Raw genomic sequence first — 20,118 nt, forward strand, 5'->3', positions numbered from 1 at the left:
AATCCTGTCCAAATACCAGCCAAAATCCTGACCAAATACCGACCAAAATCCTGACCAAATACCAGCCAAAATCCTGACCAAATACCGGCCAAAATCCTGATCAAATACCAACCAAAATCCTGACCAAGTACCAGACAAAATCCTGACCAAAATCTTGGCCAAATACTAGCCAAAATCCTGACCAAATACCAGCTAAAATCCTGACCAAATATAAGCCAAAATCCTGGCCAAATACCAGCCAAAATCCTGACCAAGTACCAGACAAAATCCTGACCAAAATCTTGACCAAATACTAGCCAAAATCCTGACCAAATACCAGCTAAAATCCTGACCAAATATAAGCCAAAATCCTGGCCAAACACCAGCCAAAATACTGACCAAAATTCTGACCAAATACCAGCCCAAATCCTGACCAAATACCAGCCAAAATCTTGGCCAAATACTGACCAAATACCGACCAAAATCCTGATCAAATACCAGACAAAATCCTGATCAAATACCAACCAAAAACCAACCAAAATCCTGACCAAAATCCTGACCAAGTACCAGACAAAATCCTGACCAAAATCTTGGCCAAATACTAGCCAAAATCCTGACCAAATACCGACCAAAATTATGTTTCCATATAAAATTGTGTTTTTTTCTATATTCAAATGTGACCAGGGGGCGGTGTGACATACCTCCTAGCTCTACCTGGCCTTATTTGACTGACGTACAGGGCGTGGCTTACAGTCTACAACACCCATGAACACAAACCACACCCATTTGTACAAGATAGGCTGGAGTAATGTATGAAGGCCACACCCATGAATACAGGACACACTCATCATTACAGACCACACCCATTTGTACAAGAAAGGCTCTTGCTCTTTACAAGCAGCTCTGCAGCCTCTGCCATATATCCTTACTGCCCATATATACTGAGGGACATGCATCAAACTGGTGCTAAGAAACTGCAGTTTCTTTCTTCTCTCTTTTATTTGTGTAATAGCTTTGCCCTGGGTACTGATCTACTTTCCTTTGCACCAGTTGATAACCTCCCCTTCTCCGTGACCAAATATCTCTAATTCTGTAGTATACCTTTAAGGAAAGCTCCGCCCTCTCAGTCCCAACCAATCAGAAGTCACATCCTGACTATCGCTACAAACAAAATCAGCGTCTCTGACTGACAAATTCCGTGCCCAATCACGTTCTGACTTTCTGGTGAGTAACACCAGGCCCCGCCCTCCTAGCCGGAGAGAGGCTGACGCCCAATGACAGTCCGGTAGGCGTGGTCAATGTATCCGCTGGAGAGGGCGGCGCCTGGGTGTGAGTACCTGAGCCGCACAGCGAGAGCAGCGGCCGCCGCCGGGGACATGCTGGGGCTGGGGTCCGGAGGGGCGGCCAAGTCTCCCAAAGCGCCGTCATTCGTGTCCTATCTGACGCCTGAGGTGAGTGACCGGGGGCAGCGTGAGTACCGCCCTGTCATATCCTGCCAGACCCGTGCCCGCTCCTCCCGCTCCGAGCCCAGGTAGTGCCGGTATCCGAGTGCCCCCATATATATATATCACAGCCCAGTGCTCATATATATATATCACAGCCCAGTGCCCCCATATCTATATATATATATAACCTCCTGTATCACAGCCCAGTGCCCCCATATGTGTATATCCTCATGTATCACAGCCCACTGCCCCCATATCTATATCCTCATGTATCACAGCCCACTGCCCCCATATCTATATCCTCATGTATCACAGCCCACTGCCCCCATATCTATATCCTCATGTATCACAGCCCACTGCCCCCATATCTATATCCTCATGTATCACAGCCCACTGCCCCCATATCTATATCCTCATGTATCACAGCCCACTGCCCCCATATCTATATCCTCATGTATCACAGCCCACTGCCCCCATATCTATATCCTCATGTATCACAGCCCACTGCCCCCATATCTATATCCTCATGTATCACAGCCCACTGCCCCCATATCTATATCCTCATGTATCACAGCCCACTGCCCCCATATCTATATCCTCATGTATCACAGCCCACTGCCCCCATATCTATATCCTCATGTATCACAGCCCACTGCCCCCATATCTATATCCTCATGTATCACAGCCCACTGCCCCCATATCTATATCCTCATGTATCACAGCCCACTGCCCCCATATCTATATCCTCATGTATCACAGCCCACTGCCCCCATATCTATATCCTCATGTATCACAGCCCACTGCCCCCATATCTATATCCTCATGTATCACAGCCCACTGCCCCCATATCTATATCCTCATGTATCACAGCCCACTGCCCCCATATCTATATCCTCATGTATCACAGCCCACTGCCCCCATATCTATATCCTCATGTATCACAGCCCACTGCCCCCATATCTATATATATATATCCTCATGTATCACAGCCCACTGCCCCCATATCTATATATATATATCCTCATGTATCACAGCCCATCTTCTTACCCATCACACCCCCTCCCGACACTATGTACCCATCTTCTTACCCATTACACCCCCTCCCGACACTATGTACCCGTCTTCTTACCCATCACACCCCCCTCCCGACACTATGTACCCGTCTTCTTACCCATCACACCCCCCTCCCGACACTATGTACCCGTCTTCTTACCCATCACACCCCCTCCTGACACTATGTACCCATCTTCTTACCCATTACACCCCCCTCCCGACACTATGTACGCATCTTCTTACCCATCATACCCCCTCCTGACACTATGTACCTGTTGCCTAGTGACCCACAAGACATGAGTACTTGTACCCAATATCAAATCAAATTGAGTGGACCATCTTACCATGCGACCTCAGAGAGATGGCTCCTATACTAGCGATGGTCTCTCTTGGGCTCGCATCAGGCCTACAGCTGGGCTTTTCTGGTTTTGTCTGTAATAACCACAACAGTGTGCAATCTTCATAGTGTGAACAGTGCTATTGGAGTGCTGGCCGTTCTATTTGTGGGGTGTGTGGCTGCCTCCTTCTAGGTTGCACTCTGTTCATCTCCTGTGGGTGTTTTAAAGCAATACTGTTTTCCGCTTAAACCCCCCCCCCCCCCCCCCCGAAAAAAAAACCCCGCAGTCACATGTTCTAAAATGTGCCAGGTGCCTTGATTTTGCTAAAAAAGAAGATTGAATAGCCTAGTCAGTGACTGGCTGAGCGGGTAGTTCTGTTCATCATCTTTTGCTGCATGTGCCTTTTTTATGCAGCGCAAGCACTGTGAGAGTTACGGGCTCCACTTTGCATCCAGTCTCGCAGCACTTGCACCACATAAATGAGGAGTAACGTATGCTGGGTGAAGACGGCGCATGCGCACTGACACGTTCGCTTAGGACAAGAGGCTGGACAGCGTCAGTGCGTCTGTGCCGCTTTGGATGCTACAGTGCATGCATGAAAAGATTGAGAACTACCCGCTCAGCCAGTCAGTGACTGCAGCTGTGTCCCGCCTCAGTCACTGATTGGCTGAGTGGGGCTGTGACATCACAGGATCAGGAGCCCGGCAGGGGACCATGAGCCGAGACGCTGCACTGTAGGGGCATGGGAACGAGTAACTAGGACTACTTTATTATGATCCCACCACCCACTGTCCCTCCTGAATTTTTCGCCGTTGCCCAAAATACCCCTTTCATTTCTGCCTCTCTTTCTGAAACACACACAGCCTGCTGCAGCCATAGCACGTGTGCGTACACACACACACCACCTGCTGTAGGCATAGCACACAAACATACACACAGCCTGCTGCAGCCATAGCACGTGTGCGTACACACACCCCCCCTCCTGCTGTAGGCATAGCACACACACACACACACACACACACACACACACACATACACACACACATACACACACACACACACACACCCCTCCTGCTGTAGGCATAGCACACAAACACACGCACACACACGCAGCCTGCTGTATGCATAGCGCACACACATACACACACACACACACACACACACACACCCCTCCTGCTGTAGGCATAGCACACAAACACACGCACACACACGCAGCCTGCTGCAGCCATAGCACACTAGAGAAAAACACGCAATCTCCTCCCAGAGAGAAAACACCACACTGAGTACAGAGGTTCCTGCTATACTACTTATGGCTTCTCCTGTTTCTTCTATTCATCTGTAGAATATCTTCATATCACACTGCTGCTCATATACAGTCATCCAGCATCCAGGAAGAGAACAGCACAGATCTCCCCCCCCCCCCCCCACACACACACAATGGACTCTTCCAGCTCAGAAACAAACTGCCAAATAGTGACCACCAACCTCTCCCTGACCACCCATATCTAATAGGGCCAATGCTTTATTACATATATGGAGGAAACTAAATGTATGTGAGAGTTTTTAATAAATAAGGGGCTTAAATTGATAGAACATAGACAATATTAGTAAGTAACATTTATAAAATTCATATGCAAACGCAGTCTGAGTCTGTTCCTTTTTTTCTGACTCCGAACGAAGCAAAAATATTGTCTCTCTCCCCAGCTGTATCTTCATATTGTAGTAGTGAGACCCGCTGCGATCAATAACTCCTGAGCCCGTCTATTGCGCAGGGACATGTGAATTGTCCACAGGATTGACCTGCAGCAGATTATTACACCATAGAATTGTGCTGAATGTTTCAGCGGTTCAGGTTCTGGAAAAGAATCTGTGTAGCGGAATTTAGAATTCCTATATTCTGCATGTGATTTAATATATTGCGGATTTTACTTTTTGCACAAATCTGTATCATAGTCCACAGCGTGTCTGCCATGTGTGACTGTCGGAGCACCACCCCGCGACCCCCACTCGGCTGGAGTAATGAAGTGTGACGGTGGAGGCCGAGCCAAGGCCTGTCCTTATAAATAGAAGAATTCAGCAGAGATTACAGCAGTAATGACAGGTCTGGCCCCATGTGACGCTCACTATGCTACAAGACTCTCTTAGTGATGGTGACCTTGTGCTGCTGATCTCCATATAGTCATAGACAACCACAGTAGAACACTGTGTTACTTATTCTCCATTCTATCATGCGCAGCACAGAGGACCCCAGGGGCAATATACTCCTCTACCACATAAGAAGACGCCCCTATTATAAGTGGCACATCTGCAGAATAAAGTTGGAGGAGTTTGTTTGTTGTGAAACTTTCTCCGGTGTTGATGTCCTGGTAAGACCTGTTTGCCAGGTTGAAGGATCCGGGCGTGGTTATGGAGCGGGGTGGGTGTGCGAGCCGCTCAAATGTCTGATTGACAGATCCCTTGTTACCAGTTCCAGAGCTGCCGTCCTCTTTCCTGGGTCTTTGCTGTTCCCTTTAGTCACTTCCCAATGTTTGGCATGCTTGTGTGTCATAAGAGTGGATTCTGGGGGTTTAGATCACCACTGATCAGCAAAACAAGTGGGGTGAACAGCGAGGCTGAACACTGCAGCAGATGGGATCATAGATATCTCTGATTTCAGCTTGGTAACCTGTAAGATGCTGTGGTCAATGGCAGCTGTGGCAGCTAGGTGGTAAGGGGGCTCTCCACCACTGCTGGACCCCTGTGCGATCTGATCGGACTCTTACACCTACCATCTTAGTGACAGTAGTAAATGATTGCAGAAGCAAAGTTATAGGGCTCAGGCCATGACAATGCAAAGATATATATATCTCCATAAAAACTATATTCATTTGCTTATATAGTTTTTGGAGTTATTTTTATTTTCTTACAAATAAACTGGTGCCAGAGATTTGTAATTTACTTCTGTTAAAAAAAATCTCCAGTCTTCCAGAACTTATCAGCTGCTGTATGTCCTGCAGGAAGAGGTGTATTCTTTCCAGTCTGACACAGTGCTCTCTGCTGCCACCTCTGTCCATGTCAGGAACTGTCCAGAGCAGGAGAGGTTTTTTATGTGGATTTGCTACTGCTCTGGACAGTTCCTGACATGGACAGAGGTGGCAGCAGGGAAGACTGTGTCAGACTATAAAGAATACACCACTTCCTACAGTTCACACAACGGCTGAGAAGTACTGGAAGACTTGGGATTTTTTTTTTAATAGAAGTAAATTACAAATCTCTGGCACTTTCTTGCACCAGTTCATTTGAAAGAATGTTTTTTAACTACCCCTTTAAAGGGTCTGTCCTCCTCCATAATACAGAGAGTGTTATGTGTCACCTTATCTTCTCATGACCACAGAGGATTAGTCACGGGGCTCACAAGCCGCAGTCTGTGTCAATATCCTATAGTGAAAGTGTCTTCCTTCATCATTGCCTCCCCCTCCCCCCTTATAGTCCTCACCAGTCCTGCAGGATTTTCTTTTATTCCCTGGTTTTCTGTGTTGTAGCTTTTACCTCTTTTGTGCACCAGAAAATTGCCATGAAGCATCCAAACCAAGAACATCTCAGAGGCGATTTGTTGAGGGCTTCACCTATTCTGACATTTGAGGTTCTTACCACATCGGGAACCAAAAAATGCTCAGTGTTATTGTGAATTACTATTGGTAGGACGGGAGACTATGGCAAGAATCACATCAGCTGCGGCATCTGAACAGACCCTCAGTGCTTTTTAGAGTGATAGATTTCAAGGGTTTATTGATGTGTTGAGCTTTTTTTAACCATCTCGGAAATTGCAAAGGCAGAATAGGGGTTGTCATAGTGGCGCCATATAGTGCACATTGTATTATAAAATGTGCCATCAGTGCAATGGTGTTGGGTGCAGCATTACCCATAACTGGATTATTGGGCGTTATGGAACTGTATGGAAACAAGTTCTGCAGTGTGATCGGTGAGGTGTGAGCAGTCTCCTATGTTATCGTGACATCTTAAGACTTTCTGGACTTTGCTTTCACAATTCTCAGACAGACATTATTATTTGTGCTAATCATTAACTTCAGAGAAACTTCAGGGGGCGAGTGGAGGCAAAGGTGGCACCAGATGAATGTTGTTGGTAATCACAAGTCTCCGATACTGTGCTCATTGAGTCGTGAAAGTGTAGCGCTGTCCGCTTACTGCTAGGAGATGCCAGTGACCGCCGGACCCCATCAGTCCTATGAGAAGTTCAGGTGCCATCACTGGGACTCTGCCATTATTGGATGTAGAAAGATCTCGGCACTCACACCATTATTTATTCATGTGAACGTAGGACGCTGCACGCGTTCCGGAACGCGTGCAACGTCCTATGGGCACATGAGTAAATAAATATATAATTGCAGCAAGACGTGAGTGCCGAGATCTTTCTACATTGGATATTGCTTAAAGGGGTTGTCCAGCGAAAATCTTTTTCTTTCGGATCAACTGGTGTCAGGAAGTTATATATATTTGTAATTTACTTCTGTTAAAAATTCTCAATTCTTCCCCATACATATTAGCTGCTGTATGTCCTGCAGGAAATGTTGTTTTATTTTCAGTCTGACACAGTGCTCTCTGCTGCCATCTCAGAGTTCCTGTCTTGGTTTTCTATGAATCCCCATTGAAAACCTCTTCTGTCCTGGACAGTTCCTGTCTCGGCCAGAGATGTCAGCAGAGAGCACTGTGTCAGACTGAAAATAAAACATTTCCGAAATTTCTGCCTATACATCCACCTGGGCGGCATGGCTGGATTTTCTTGCTTCCCCCAGATATAGGTCAGTCGCGCTGGGGCAACCTTAGAGCGGGTCGCTCAGTCGCGGGTAGGCCTCTAGGCATACCCTGTCGCTGGTACTGGTGTTGTGGGGCATCCGGGAAGCCGGCGGTTCACTCACTGCTTACTCCTCAGGCGTGGATCACCCACCTTCCCCCCCCCTCCCCTTTTCTGGCTACCTACCCTTTCTATTTCTCCCCCCTTCTTATTCTTTACTCATGGTTTTGTTTTTAGCTACTGTTTTGTGCAATAAGCTCTTATGTTCTTGCGGGTCCGCCGTTAGGCCCCGCAGTGTTGGCCTCTGTTTAAACATCCAAGTTTACGAAACCCCCATGTTGGGCCGGATTTTGAGCTGCTTGTCATTCACTATTTTGGATGTTGATGTTACTGTAATACTTTTGCACTATTATTTCCGGGCCTCGGCCCTTTCGGTCGAAGTTGTCGAGTGTACACCCTGGTTTGTTCCTTGAAAATGTTCCTCTTGTCTACTTGTCTTTCTTATATGAAAAATTCTTAATAAAAATTTGAATTGGAAAATAAAACATTTCCTGCAGGGCATAGAGCAGCTAATAAGTATGGGAAGACTTAAGATTTTTTTTTAATAGAAGTAAATTACAAATCTATATAACTTTCCCCATCGACATGACAGCACCACCAGAGAGAGGGACTCCGCCCCCCAGGGACAGGAAACCTAGAGAATAAAAGGAAAGGCCCTCCTCTCCACCCTCAGTGGTTTCCTGTCCCTGCAGGGAGCCTGGAGATGTAGCATGCTGGAGCTCCCTCTAATCCCTGGTGGCTCGGTGCGGCCGAGGGGGAGTCTCAAACGGGCCCTAGTTGGGTTCATAAGCCCACACTCACAGTCCTGGAGGCCGGCCGGACGCTCGTGCGCCTCATCGCAGGGCTGTGGAGCTTGATCCGGCCGGCGGGAGAATACCCGGAAGTGACGCGCGGTGACGCGTCACGGGATTCTCGGAGCGCGCGGCGGATGTGACGTCAGACGCCGGGCACCAGGAAGCGAGGCGGGGAATTCAAAAGCTGCACATCGTGCCGGAGTGAGTGGTGGCCAGCATCTCAGAGTGTTTGTTGTGTGCCAGCCAGCATGAGCGAGAGGAAGAAGGATGCTGCTGGGCCAGCAGAGAAATCCAGGGTAACAGACGGAGGCACAGAGTGGTGAGCAGTATCTGTCTGTATTTTTTGTTACATTACTGAATGAAATGTGTTTTGATAGGAGTCTAGGCCTGCAAAGAAGGAGTGTAGAATTTGCAAGGGGAGACTGCCTACAGATTATGACAGACCAACATGCGAATCCTGCATTGATAAGATGGTGGCTGCAGAAACACCTAATATATCCTCTATTCTATCATCCATGAAGTGAGACGGTTTCTTTTTTCCTGTTTTTCTCCTTCTCTCTGTTTCTCTATTATGTTAAATAATATCATAAGGGCAGCTCTCTCAGGAATTATTTTTTTCTATTTTTAGGGATTTAATTAAAGAGGAAATCCAAAAATCCCTTGTGCAGGTATCTCCTGCGGTTGCACCTGTTTCTGCTCCTAACCCCGCTACTCCAAGTACCTCTCAGGAAGCAGTAGCCCTTGCAGACAATGAGTTTGAAGAGGGGGTTATTGATGAGATAGAGGCGGAGTATTCAGATGATGAACTTTCCGGGAAGCCTTTATTCTCAGTGGAGGATGTGGATACTCTAGTTAAGGAGGTACGCTCCACTATGGAGATTGAGGAGCAGAAGGAACAGAGATCCGTGCAGGATATCATGTTCAGTGGCTTAGAATCCAAGAAAAGAAGGGTGTTCCCGGTGCACAGAACCATATCAGCACTGATTAATAGAGAATGGGCAAAACCTGACCGTAAAGGCTTTATTCCTCGTGCCGTAAAACGGAAGTATCCGTTTGACGAAAAGGAGGTCCCATCTTGGGAAGGGCCCCCCAAGATAGATGCAGCTATTGCAAAGGTTTCAAAAAGGTCTCAGCTGCCTTTTGAAGACCTAGGCACATTAAAAGACCCCATGGACAAAAAAGCGGATGGTTACCTTAAAAAAGCCTGGGAGTCTTCTACGGCTACGTTTAAACCTAATGTAGCTGGTACCTGTGTTGCCCGGTCAATGTTAGTCTGGTTAACACAACTGGAGGATGCAATTAAGGCCAAGGAGTCAGAAGAGACTATTCTATCCTCCCTGGCTCAACTTAAGAAGTCTACCTCTTTTTTGGCAGATGCCTCAGCCGATGCGCTCAGATTCTCAGCCAGGTCAGCAGCATCATCAAACTCAGCCAGAAGAGCTATTTGGCTTAAGAACTGGTCTGGCGATGCAGTTGCAAAAGCAAAAATTTGCAGTTTTCTGTGTGAAGGAGAATTTTTGTTTGGGTCAGAACTGGACAAATTATTGGAGAAGGCAGGAGATAAAAAGAAGGGGTTTCCCTCCTCCTTTCAACCAAACGCCTATAGATTTTTTCGTCCCCAAAGTAGGGGTGGATTCAGTAGAAGAGGATCGGACAGAGGAGGAAGAGGTAGAGGATACGGTAAATCTAGGGGCTACCTCTTCAACCAAAAATCCGATACCTATAAGAAGCCATCTACCCAGTAATACTGGGATCAGGGTGGGGGGTAGATTAAAATTTTTTGCCCAGGAGTGGAAGAAGATCTGTGGCAGCTCCTGGGTCCTGAGATACATTCAGGAAGGTGTGGACTTTGACTTTATCTCCCGACCCCCCACACGATTCGTAATAACGAAGAGCCAAATGGGAGAAGTAGGGGCTAAGACTCTAGAGAAAGAAGTTATTTCTCTTATTGATAAGGACGTGCTTGTCCCGGTGCCACACGGTGAAATAGAACAGGGGTTTTACTCTACACTCTTTTTAGTTCAAAAACCCGATTTATCCTTTAGGGTCATTATTAATTTAAAACCCCTTAACAGATTCCTAAAGTATCAGAGATTTAAAATGGAATCCATTAAGTCCACAATAAATTTATTACAGAAAAATTGCTTTATGGCCTCCATTGATTTAAAAGACGCCTACCTGCATGTACCCATACACAAACAATATCAAAAATACTTGAGGATTGCTATACGGATTAATAATAACCTGTGTCACCTTCAATTCCAGGCCCTTCCCTTTGGAATTGCAATAGCCCCGAGAGTTTTCACCAAAATAATCGCAGAGATGGCAGCGCACATTCGGGAAGGTCCAGGTTTGTTCATTCCATACCTGGATGATTTTTTGCTGGTAGCTGAGTCAGAGCAGAAACTAAATACTCAAATAGTGAGAACCCTAGATATTCTAGATAAGCTAGGATGGATTGTAAATAATGAAAAATCCTTTCTATCCCCAGCCCAGCAGAAAAGATTCCTAGGAATAGACTTAGACTCATCTTCTCAAAAATCCTACCTACCAGAAGACAAAATTCGCAAACTAAGGGATACAGTAACCGCAGTACTACAAAACCCCAGAATAACCATAAGGAAGGGTATGTCTCTATTAGGTCTATTCACTGCAGCCATCCCAGCAGTACCTTGGGCCCTAATCCACAGTAGACCCTTACAAAGACGCCTCTTGGAGGTGTGGGATGGGTCTCCCAAAGGGTTAGACAAAAAAACAGTCATTCCCCATGAAGTCACGGATAGTCTTTCCTGGTGGTTAGTAGAGAAAAATCTCACAATAGGTTTAGGTTGGAATATGTATTCTCCAATTTTGGTCACAACTGATGCTAGCCCTAGGGGGTGGGGAGCACACTTAGGGGAGTTGGACTTCCAGGGTAGTTGGGATGGATCTTTCAGGGATAGATCCTCAAACTATCGTGAGTTAGCAGCAATATTAGAAGCCCTAAAATCGGCAAAACATTATGTTAAAAACTCTAACGTGAAAATATTATCAGACAATTCCACCTCAGTGGCACTTGTAAACAAGCAAGGAACCACAAAAAGTACGGCTTTGCTGGACCTCTGTTACAAAATATTCTCCTTTGCAGAAAAAAATCTACTATCCTTATCAGCGGTTCACCTAAAAGGAACACAAAACATCAGGGCAGATTACCTCAGCCGGAATTCACTGCACCAGGGAGAATGGCAACTAAACCCGGAAGTTTTTCACATGATCACGGACTTATGGGGAATACCGGAGGTGGATCTATTCGCCACAAGAGCCAACCGGCAGGTGACAAAGTTCTGTTCGCTGTCTCCCCGGGACCAGCCTCTAGCAATAGACGCATTGTCACAGACTTGGAGGTGGAGGCTAATGTATGCCTTTCCGCCGTTACCTCTTCTTCCAAGGGTACTGAGGAAGATAAGGCAGGACAGGGCCAGGGTGATTCTAGTGGCTCCCTTTTGGCCCAGAAGAGCGTGGTTTTCCTGCCTAACTCAGATGTCCATATCAGACCCATGGGTTCTCCCGGACCGTCCGGATCTTCTTCTTCAGGGGCCAGTGCAGCATCCACAAGTGGACAAGCTCCACTTGACGGCCTGGCTCTTGAAAGGTTAATCCTGAAAGGTAAAGGGTTGTCGGATGCAGTCATCACGACATTACAAAAAAGTAGAAAGCCTATAACATGTAAAATTTATTTTAGGATTTGGCAGGCATATTTTACTTTTATAGGCACCACGACAATAGACCTTGACAAACCGAACCTGGCTGCGATTCTGGACTTCCTGCAAAAAGGACTTGAGAAAGGACTAAAAGCAGCTACTCTTAAGGTACAGGTCTCGGCTCTAGGAGCATTATACAATCACCCGTTAGCAAAACACCCTTGGATTGTTAGATTCTTTAGGGCCTTAACTAGACTCTGTCCTAAGATTACTAATAGAGTGGCCCCTTGGGATCTTAATATAGTTCTCTCAGCCCTAATAAAAGCCCCTTTTGAGCCGCTAGCAGAGACGTCTCTAAAATTGCTAACTCTAAAAACTGTCCTGTTGGTAGCAATTACGTCGGCCAGGAGGGTAAGTGAGATGATTCACTTCTCGGCCTCGGAACCCTATACAAAGGTTCTAGAGGATAGAATTATACTTACCCCAGATCCAGCTTTCCTGCCGAAGGTTGCTTCAAGTTTTCACAGGTCCCAAGTAGTGGTTTTGCCTTCCTTTTTTGATAAGCCCACAAATGAGGAGGAGAGAGAGTATCATTGTCTAGATGTTAGGAGGGCAGTCCTTGCCTATTTAGACATCACTAGACCATTTAGGAAGTCAAAAAATTTATTTGTACAATTTTCTGGTCCCAATAAAGGGAACAAGGTGGCTAGAGGTACGCTAGCAAACTGGATCAGACAGGCCATAAGTTTATGTTATGTTTCCACTGGTCTTTCGCCTCCTCTCTCTCTTAAGGCTCACTCCACGCGAGCAGTGTCAACATCTTGGGCAGAGAAGGGAGATGTCTCTCTAGAGCAGATCTGTAAGGCTGCCACTTGGTCTTCTCCTCACACTTTTTTTCGTCACTACCGTTTGGATCTGTCTTCTACTTCTGATATTTCCTTTGGTAGAAGGGTCTTGCAAGCTGTAGTCCCACCCTGAATTCCTCTCTGGTATTCTCTCTGGTGGTGCTGTCATGTCGATGGGGAAAGCCGGAGTTACTCACCGGTAATGTAGTTTCCCCGAGTACATGACAGCACCATTACATTCCCACCCCTTAATACTCTATTTCTCACTGGGTGAACACCTAGGGGGTTCTGTTAACAGTTCATAGGTAAGGAGGTGTTTCCTATTCTAAAAGCAAGATGGATAAATTTATGTTATGGTTATATGTTTGTACACCGTGTATATGCATGATTAAAAATTATAAGGCTCTCTTCAGTCTCGGATATTCACTGAGGGTGGAGAGGAGGGCCTTTCCTTTTATTCTCTAGGTTTCCTGTCCCTGGGGGGCGGAGTCCCTCTCTCTGGTGGTGCTGTCATGTACTCGGGGAAACTACATTACCGGTGAGTAACTCCGGCTTTCTGACACCAGTTGATCTGAAAGAAAAAGATTTTCGCTGGACAACCCCTTTAATCCACTAGCACCACGATACGAAGACCAAGGGTGGAGTGCCGGTATACAGACTTAATCTGCCATTATTGGGTTAACCCAGGCTGTTGATGCCATTACCGGCTGTGCCCTCCGGCAGGTTCTGTCTGGCCGATCCTGTGACTTTGTGATCACATGAGCGCAGCTTTTATGGCTCTATGCTGCTATAAGACTAGGGATGACAATTTCCCTCTTCTATAAGGCGCCCTTTTCTTAAGACCCCTATAAAAAGTATTCCCCCCTCCCCGCTCCCTTATGCGCCATCTATATGGTAACCTCTGGAGGGGGCAGCCGTAGTTTCTCAAAAGTTTTGAGAAGTAACTTTGCATCTGTGGGCTGCTTCTTTGTATCTTTCCGTATCACTGCACAACTAGTTTCTGCTTATGTATGTGACACTATTAGCGGTTATTGTCTCTGCCGTCACACCACCAATGTGCTTTAGCAGCTGCACTTGTCTGAATACGGGAAATATAATGAATTAGGAGGGGATAGATTACCCGAGCAGTGACTAAGAAGCAGCTGTGGGCGTACTGTACGGTGGTAAATTATACTACAAGTCTGGTCATGTAGAATGATACATGGATGACCCGTCGCCACCATCACACCACAGACTATAAGTTCTCTATCAATCACGAAAAACTTTCATTGAGTGAAGTTTATTTATTTTTTTCTTTTTCACCGTCCATTGTTGTTAAACTGTTTAAAAATTACAGCTATGTGGAGGAAGTGAAATGAGACGAAACCACTGGCCGCTGCAATGTAGAGACAAGAGCATAACCACAAGTAGAGTAATATAGTAAGCCTCCAAGGCAATTAGCACTGTCCTATTGATTTTTGTTTTTGTAATTTTTATTTGTTTGTTACTTAAATAAGAATGAAGCAATTCTACATGAATAACAATATCTAGCCCTGTTGCTGCTATAAAGCCTGTGCAGCTCCTTCACATAGATGGTTGTGCTGCTGCTTCTGACATTGCACTGTGATGAGTCTTTTTCCTTTCCTTCTCTCAATGTTGGATTTTTTTTTTTTTAGTGCATTTTGAGTGTTTTATTCAAAACTGGTTTCTGCTTAAAAAAAAAAATCTTAATAGGGAAAAGGGACATACAGTGCATGTATTTTGATGCAAAAAAAGTTCAGTTTTACACCTAAAAAAACTGTGTGAGAACATGGCATACGAGGTAGCAACAGGAAGAGGATGGCGCTTGTATACAAACATCAGTGTGGAAAAGGGATGAAGCATCCAAGTCCCAAGGGTGGGCAGATCACATAGTGAGGAAAGCACGCAGACACTCATCAGTCTGAAAGAGTGGGGGTCATACTCGGGCTGGGTAAAGGCCCTATTCCACGGAACGATTAATGGTCGTATTCGGACGATAATAGTCTTGTGGAATAGAAGGCAACGGTCAGCCGACATCATTCATGTCGGCTGATTGTTGCAGTTGTTTGTTTTTCAACATCTGCTGCAGTCGCCCCGGGAAAAGGAACGTCGACAGCAGACGCTGCTATATGCTATGGGCTGCCTAGACGGTCTAGCGATCACCCAGGCAGCCCCCCCCCCCCCCCCCCCCCCCCTGCAGCTCCCTGCGCCCCCCGCTCACTGCCAATGCCTGGAATAGCAGAAACCACCTTGGTCAAATTTGAATGAAAACTATTTTTTTTCTCTCTCTCCATGTAACAGGAAATTGATGTTAAAGAAAAGGCAGAGCAAGCAGTGAAGGTTGATGATGTTCTCCTACTACCAGGTAACATTTTTTTTTCTGATGAAAATTATTTCTCAGTGGATGTATTATACGTTACATGCAGTTTAAAACAGATTTTTTATTAAAGAGGCACTCTGATGGAAAGAAATCTTTCAAATCAGTTGGTGTCAGAAAGTTATATAGATTTGTAATATACTATTTAAAAATCTCAGGTCTTCCAGTACTTATCAGCTGCTGTATGTCCTGCAGAAAGTGGTGTATTCTTTCCAGTCTGACACAGTGCTCTCTGCTGCCACCTCTGTCCATGTCAGGAACTGTGCAGACAAGGAGAGTTTTTTTTTTAATGGAGATTTGCTACTGCTCTGCACAGTGCCTGACATGGACAGAGGTGGCAGCAGAGAGCATTGAATACACCACTTCCTGCAGGATATATAGCAGCTGATAAGTACTGGAAGACATTAGATTTTAAACAAGTAAATTACAAACCTCTGACACCAATTGATTAAAAAAAAAAAAAAAAGTTTTTTTCAGTCAAAAAGTTATACTTTTCCTGCAGCTATCGCCTCACTAGCTTTTACTGTTAGCTGTTTAGAGAGAGGAGAGGTGTCCAGGTGCTGGGTCTTATGCCGCTTATCTCCAGAGAACTTGGTGACTCTTTATCCTCTCCGCACCAGCATGTAGTTGCTGTCTTCCTCGTACTGTAAATCTATTGTCCTCGCCTCCCAAGGGTTATTTCCTCTGAAGGAAACGCTCAGCAGTAGTTGTTCCTGTGATGTAATCTGCATCGCAAGGAAGGAAGTGTTGGAAATAAACTTGTATTATTTGCGAGCAAAACATCTCCCCACATTACATTGTTTCCTCTGTCCGTGTTAACAGCCACCAGTCTGGCTGCTGGGGGACCGGATTAAAGGGACTTGTGACAGAAAGAGGCTTTGTAATGCTGTAAAGATGTGATGGTATAACATAAGGTTTGGGGGCCTATTCCACAGAGCGATAATCGGCCTGATTCAGCCGATTATCACTCGGTGGAATAGAGAAAACGATCAGCTGATGATCGTGTCATTGGCTGATCGTTTATTTAGGCCCAAACCTAAAATCATCGGTCACCCACCGCGCATCACTTCGCATCACTTAGATTTGAGAAGCAGCATAAATTACCTAGTGGGGCTTCTCCTCCGCTCCTTCTTCCTCCCCGGGTCCCGCGGCGCAGCATCAGCTTCTGTGCGGCCTGACTGAGCTATCAGACCGCTCAGCCAGTCACTGGCCACGGCCAGTGATTGGCTGAGCGCTATGACAGCTCATTCAGGCCGCTCCGGAGTTGATGCTGCGCCGCGGGACCCGGGGAGGAAGAAGGAGCGGAGGAGAAGCCCTACTAGGTAATGTATTGCTGCAAGGGCATCGGTAACTATGTCCCTGCAGCCCTCGCTAAACGATCATCGGGCCGTGGAATAGGCCCAGTAAATGAGTGCCGATCTAGCAGATCGCCGCTCATTTACACTGTTGATCGGGCCCGTGGCCCTTAGATTGGCAGGGCCCAACCCCTTGCCTATCAGCTCTCTTAAGAAGCTGCATTGGTCCCTTGAGCACCGTGGCCTGATCCTTACACTGCCGTACTATTAGTAGCACCTAACTAAGAGCAGATCCCTTGGTGGCCCTAACTACATAGGGAGGGTTTGCAGCATCCTGTTAGGATTAGGAGCAGGATTTTGTGTCACACTGGAATAATGATAGGTCTCGGCAGCCATAATAACAGGTTGCTGTGGTCTTGTTCTGCAGGTGAGATGCTCCTCTGTGAGGCCAGCAATGTATTTAAGATGTCTCAGGACGAAGGTTCCCAGAGAGGAGTTTGCGGCAGACTGGTGTGCACAAACTTCAAGATCACCTTCCTGTGCGAGGACGGCGCCGAAGACTCTGTGAGTGTTGTTTTGCTGCAAGCCATCATTACGTCAGCAGTTATTTCAGTCCCTTGGATTACATCACCACTGCGGGAGGTAGCAGGGTATGGCGCTCTATCTGTGGCACTCTCCTAGGCAGTAAATAGGGAACATGTGACCTACGGGTGATTCGGGACCCTCATTCTCCAGAATAGTTGAACCTCCAGTAATCATACTATTCCCTATACTGTGCTCTTACTGGGACAACAGCTTTAACGCATTACTGTCACTTAAAAAAAAACAAAAAACTTCTGACACTTCATAGAGGCATGGCAAAAGTTTTGATTAGTTGTGGTCTGTGTGTTCAGACTCCCAATGGCTAAATAGAGTTGGGAATGATGGGAGTTGTAGTTTTGCAGAAGGTAGAGGTCTGTAGGTTGGTCACCGATGCTCTACTTGAGAACAGCAGAGAGACTAGGATCGGGCCCGATACAAGATGTGCCACAGTCTGGTAGCCACTTATCTCTCACCCTCCATGTGTTGTCTTGGGAGCCAAGTCAGCATGGAAATAAGGGGGCTGCATTGTTTGCCCCTCTTTGCCTTCCTGGGTTTCATCACTCCTCTCCTTATTTATAGGCTCCCGAGTTCAAAAACAAAATAGTGGATGAGAACGACATCACCCTGCAGTGCGTGGACCAGCTCTATGCAGGTACGGTTACTTCTACTGTCATTGCTTTACCTCAGGGGTGGACTTCAAGTTCTCACGACGGGCACCGCGCACAGTATAACATTGAATACATTAGCTGCCAGACACTGGGAAGGGGGTTGGGGCGCTGTGTATGCCGACTCCTGTACGTCAGGGACATCTTCTCCATTCCCCTGAGGGCCGTACAATGATGTAATTCTACTCTGCCTGTAGGAGAAGGAAGGGGGCATCCTTAGCGCTGGAGTGGAGGAAAGATGAGTTGGATAGTTATTATTTTCTTTATTTGGTACAGACTAGGAGGGGCATTTGGGGGTGGGGCTTTACCACACTGCTAGGGGCATCATGGTAGGGTTAACCTCACTGCTAGGGGCATCATGGTGGGGTTAACCTCACTGCTAGGGGGCATCATGGTGGGGTTAACCTCACTGCTAGGGGGCATCATGGTGGGGTTAACCTCACTGCTAGGGGCATCATGGTGGGGTTAACCTCACTGCTAGGGGCATCATGGTGGGGTTAACCTCACTGCTAGAGGCATCATGGTGGGGTTAACTGCACTGTCAGTGGTTTAAATACAGTACTAGGGGCACTGGGGGTCACAATACTTTGCCTTACCCTGGCTGCTGCCAACCCAAGGTATATAACCTACATATCGATAATCATCAGTTTGTTTCTTTGTTCCTTCCCTGGTCTGGGGTAAATGGCTGTGTCCTCCCATGGGTGTGAGTGAGCGCAGAGTCACTGTCCCAGTCCTTGTCACACCATGTCCTGCTCACCGGTGACATGTACTATGGTCAATGAAGACTCCGCACCAGTAATGTTTATTCAGCCAGGTCACAAGACTACTGCTCAGGATTTCTGTATTGTTCAATCTCCGGTTAAAATAAATAAGATTAGTGTGACGAGAACGAATGATTAACCCGAGGGCGAAATTAAAATACACAGCACAACCTTGGATGAGAATTTCCCTTTATACTAACCAAATACAGGGATTGATTTGTCTGGGTAAGCTGAGTAACAGTCAATGTTAGGTGACACTGAGATTATGAACTAGCTCTCCTTGACTTCCAGTACTTATCAGCTGCTGTATGTCCTGCAGGAAGTGGTGTATTCTATCCAGTCTGACAGTGCTCTCTGCTGCCACCTGTGTTCATGGCAGGAACTGTCCAGAGCAGGAGCAAATATGCATAGAAAACCTCTCCTGCTCTAGACTATTCCTGACATGGACAGAGGTGGCAGCAGAGAGCACTGTGTCAGACTGGAAATAATACACCACTTCCTGCAGGACATACAACAGCTGATAAGTACTGGAGATTTGCGATTTTCAAATAGAAATAAATTAAAAATCTATAAAACTTTCTGACACCAGTTTGTCTGACATGGACAAAGGTGGCAGCACAGAGCACTGTCAGATTGGATAGAATACACAATACCACTTCCTGTAGGGCATACAGAAGCTTATAAGTACTGGAAGACTGGAGATTTTTTAAATAAAACCAGATTTGTAAATTACTTCTATTTGAAAACTTTTTTTCCACCGGAATGACCCTTTAATATATATATTTTTGTATTTCCAGTTTATGATGACAAAAAGAAAGTTCTGATATCTGCTGCACCACTGAAGAAATACCCTGAGAGGCTGGTGATCTACTGTAAAGACTTCAGAGTGTTTCACTTCTGTCTCAGCTATGCTAAAGAGGATGAAGTGAACCGAGTGAGTTCTGGTTTGTTCTAGCCATGGAGCCGCACATACATGAATATCACTTTTTTTTCTTCATCTGTTTAGTTGGTCTGCTGCTGTGTTAAAGGGGTTATTCAGGAATACAAAAAGCCACAGCAAAAACAGCACCACCCCTGCCGTCAGGTTGTGTGTGGTATTACAATTCAGCTCCATTGACTTTCATAGAACTAAGCTGCAAAACCACCTGAAGTTTCTAACTTTTCAGGTTCTCTTTTTTTTTTTTTTTTTTTTGCTGTCAGTGAATTATTTTTCTGGGTTTTGTGTTACAGATCGTCAATGGGATCATCCATCACACACTGAGCCCCAAACGGCTGAAGCTGATTTTCCTGTTTGCGTACACAGAAGCTGCTCCCCGTTACAATGGTGCGTTACTCCATCATATCCTTCTACTTCACACTGAATGTGACCAAATCCTGCTAATTCTGATAGATGAGTTCTCCCTAACCTTCTGACATCTGTTTAAGGGGGGGTCCACCATATACCTTATACAC

At 46.1% G+C, this 20,118-nt stretch overlaps 1 protein-coding gene across 1 annotated transcript in view; it reads left to right on the forward strand.

Moving 5' to 3' along the window:
• The first annotated feature begins 1,280 nt into the window (after positions 1 to 1,280).
• Positions 1,281 to 20,118, forward strand: part of MTMR12 (myotubularin related protein 12) — a 37,340-nt gene continuing 18,502 nt past the window's right edge. The window contains exons 1-6 of the mRNA XM_069963136.1: positions 1,281 to 1,430; positions 15,288 to 15,351; positions 17,086 to 17,222; positions 17,820 to 17,892; positions 19,464 to 19,600; positions 19,897 to 19,990. Of these exons, the coding sequence (XP_069819237.1) occupies positions 1,356 to 1,430; positions 15,288 to 15,351; positions 17,086 to 17,222; positions 17,820 to 17,892; positions 19,464 to 19,600; positions 19,897 to 19,990 (580 nt within the window). The 5' untranslated portion in view covers positions 1,281 to 1,355. The remainder of the gene's footprint in view (positions 1,431 to 15,287; positions 15,352 to 17,085; positions 17,223 to 17,819; positions 17,893 to 19,463; positions 19,601 to 19,896; positions 19,991 to 20,118) is intronic.

This window comes from Dendropsophus ebraccatus, chromosome 3, assembly GCF_027789765.1.
Source record: "Dendropsophus ebraccatus isolate aDenEbr1 chromosome 3, aDenEbr1.pat, whole genome shotgun sequence".
Taxonomy (NCBI): Eukaryota; Metazoa; Chordata; class Amphibia; order Anura; family Hylidae; genus Dendropsophus; species Dendropsophus ebraccatus.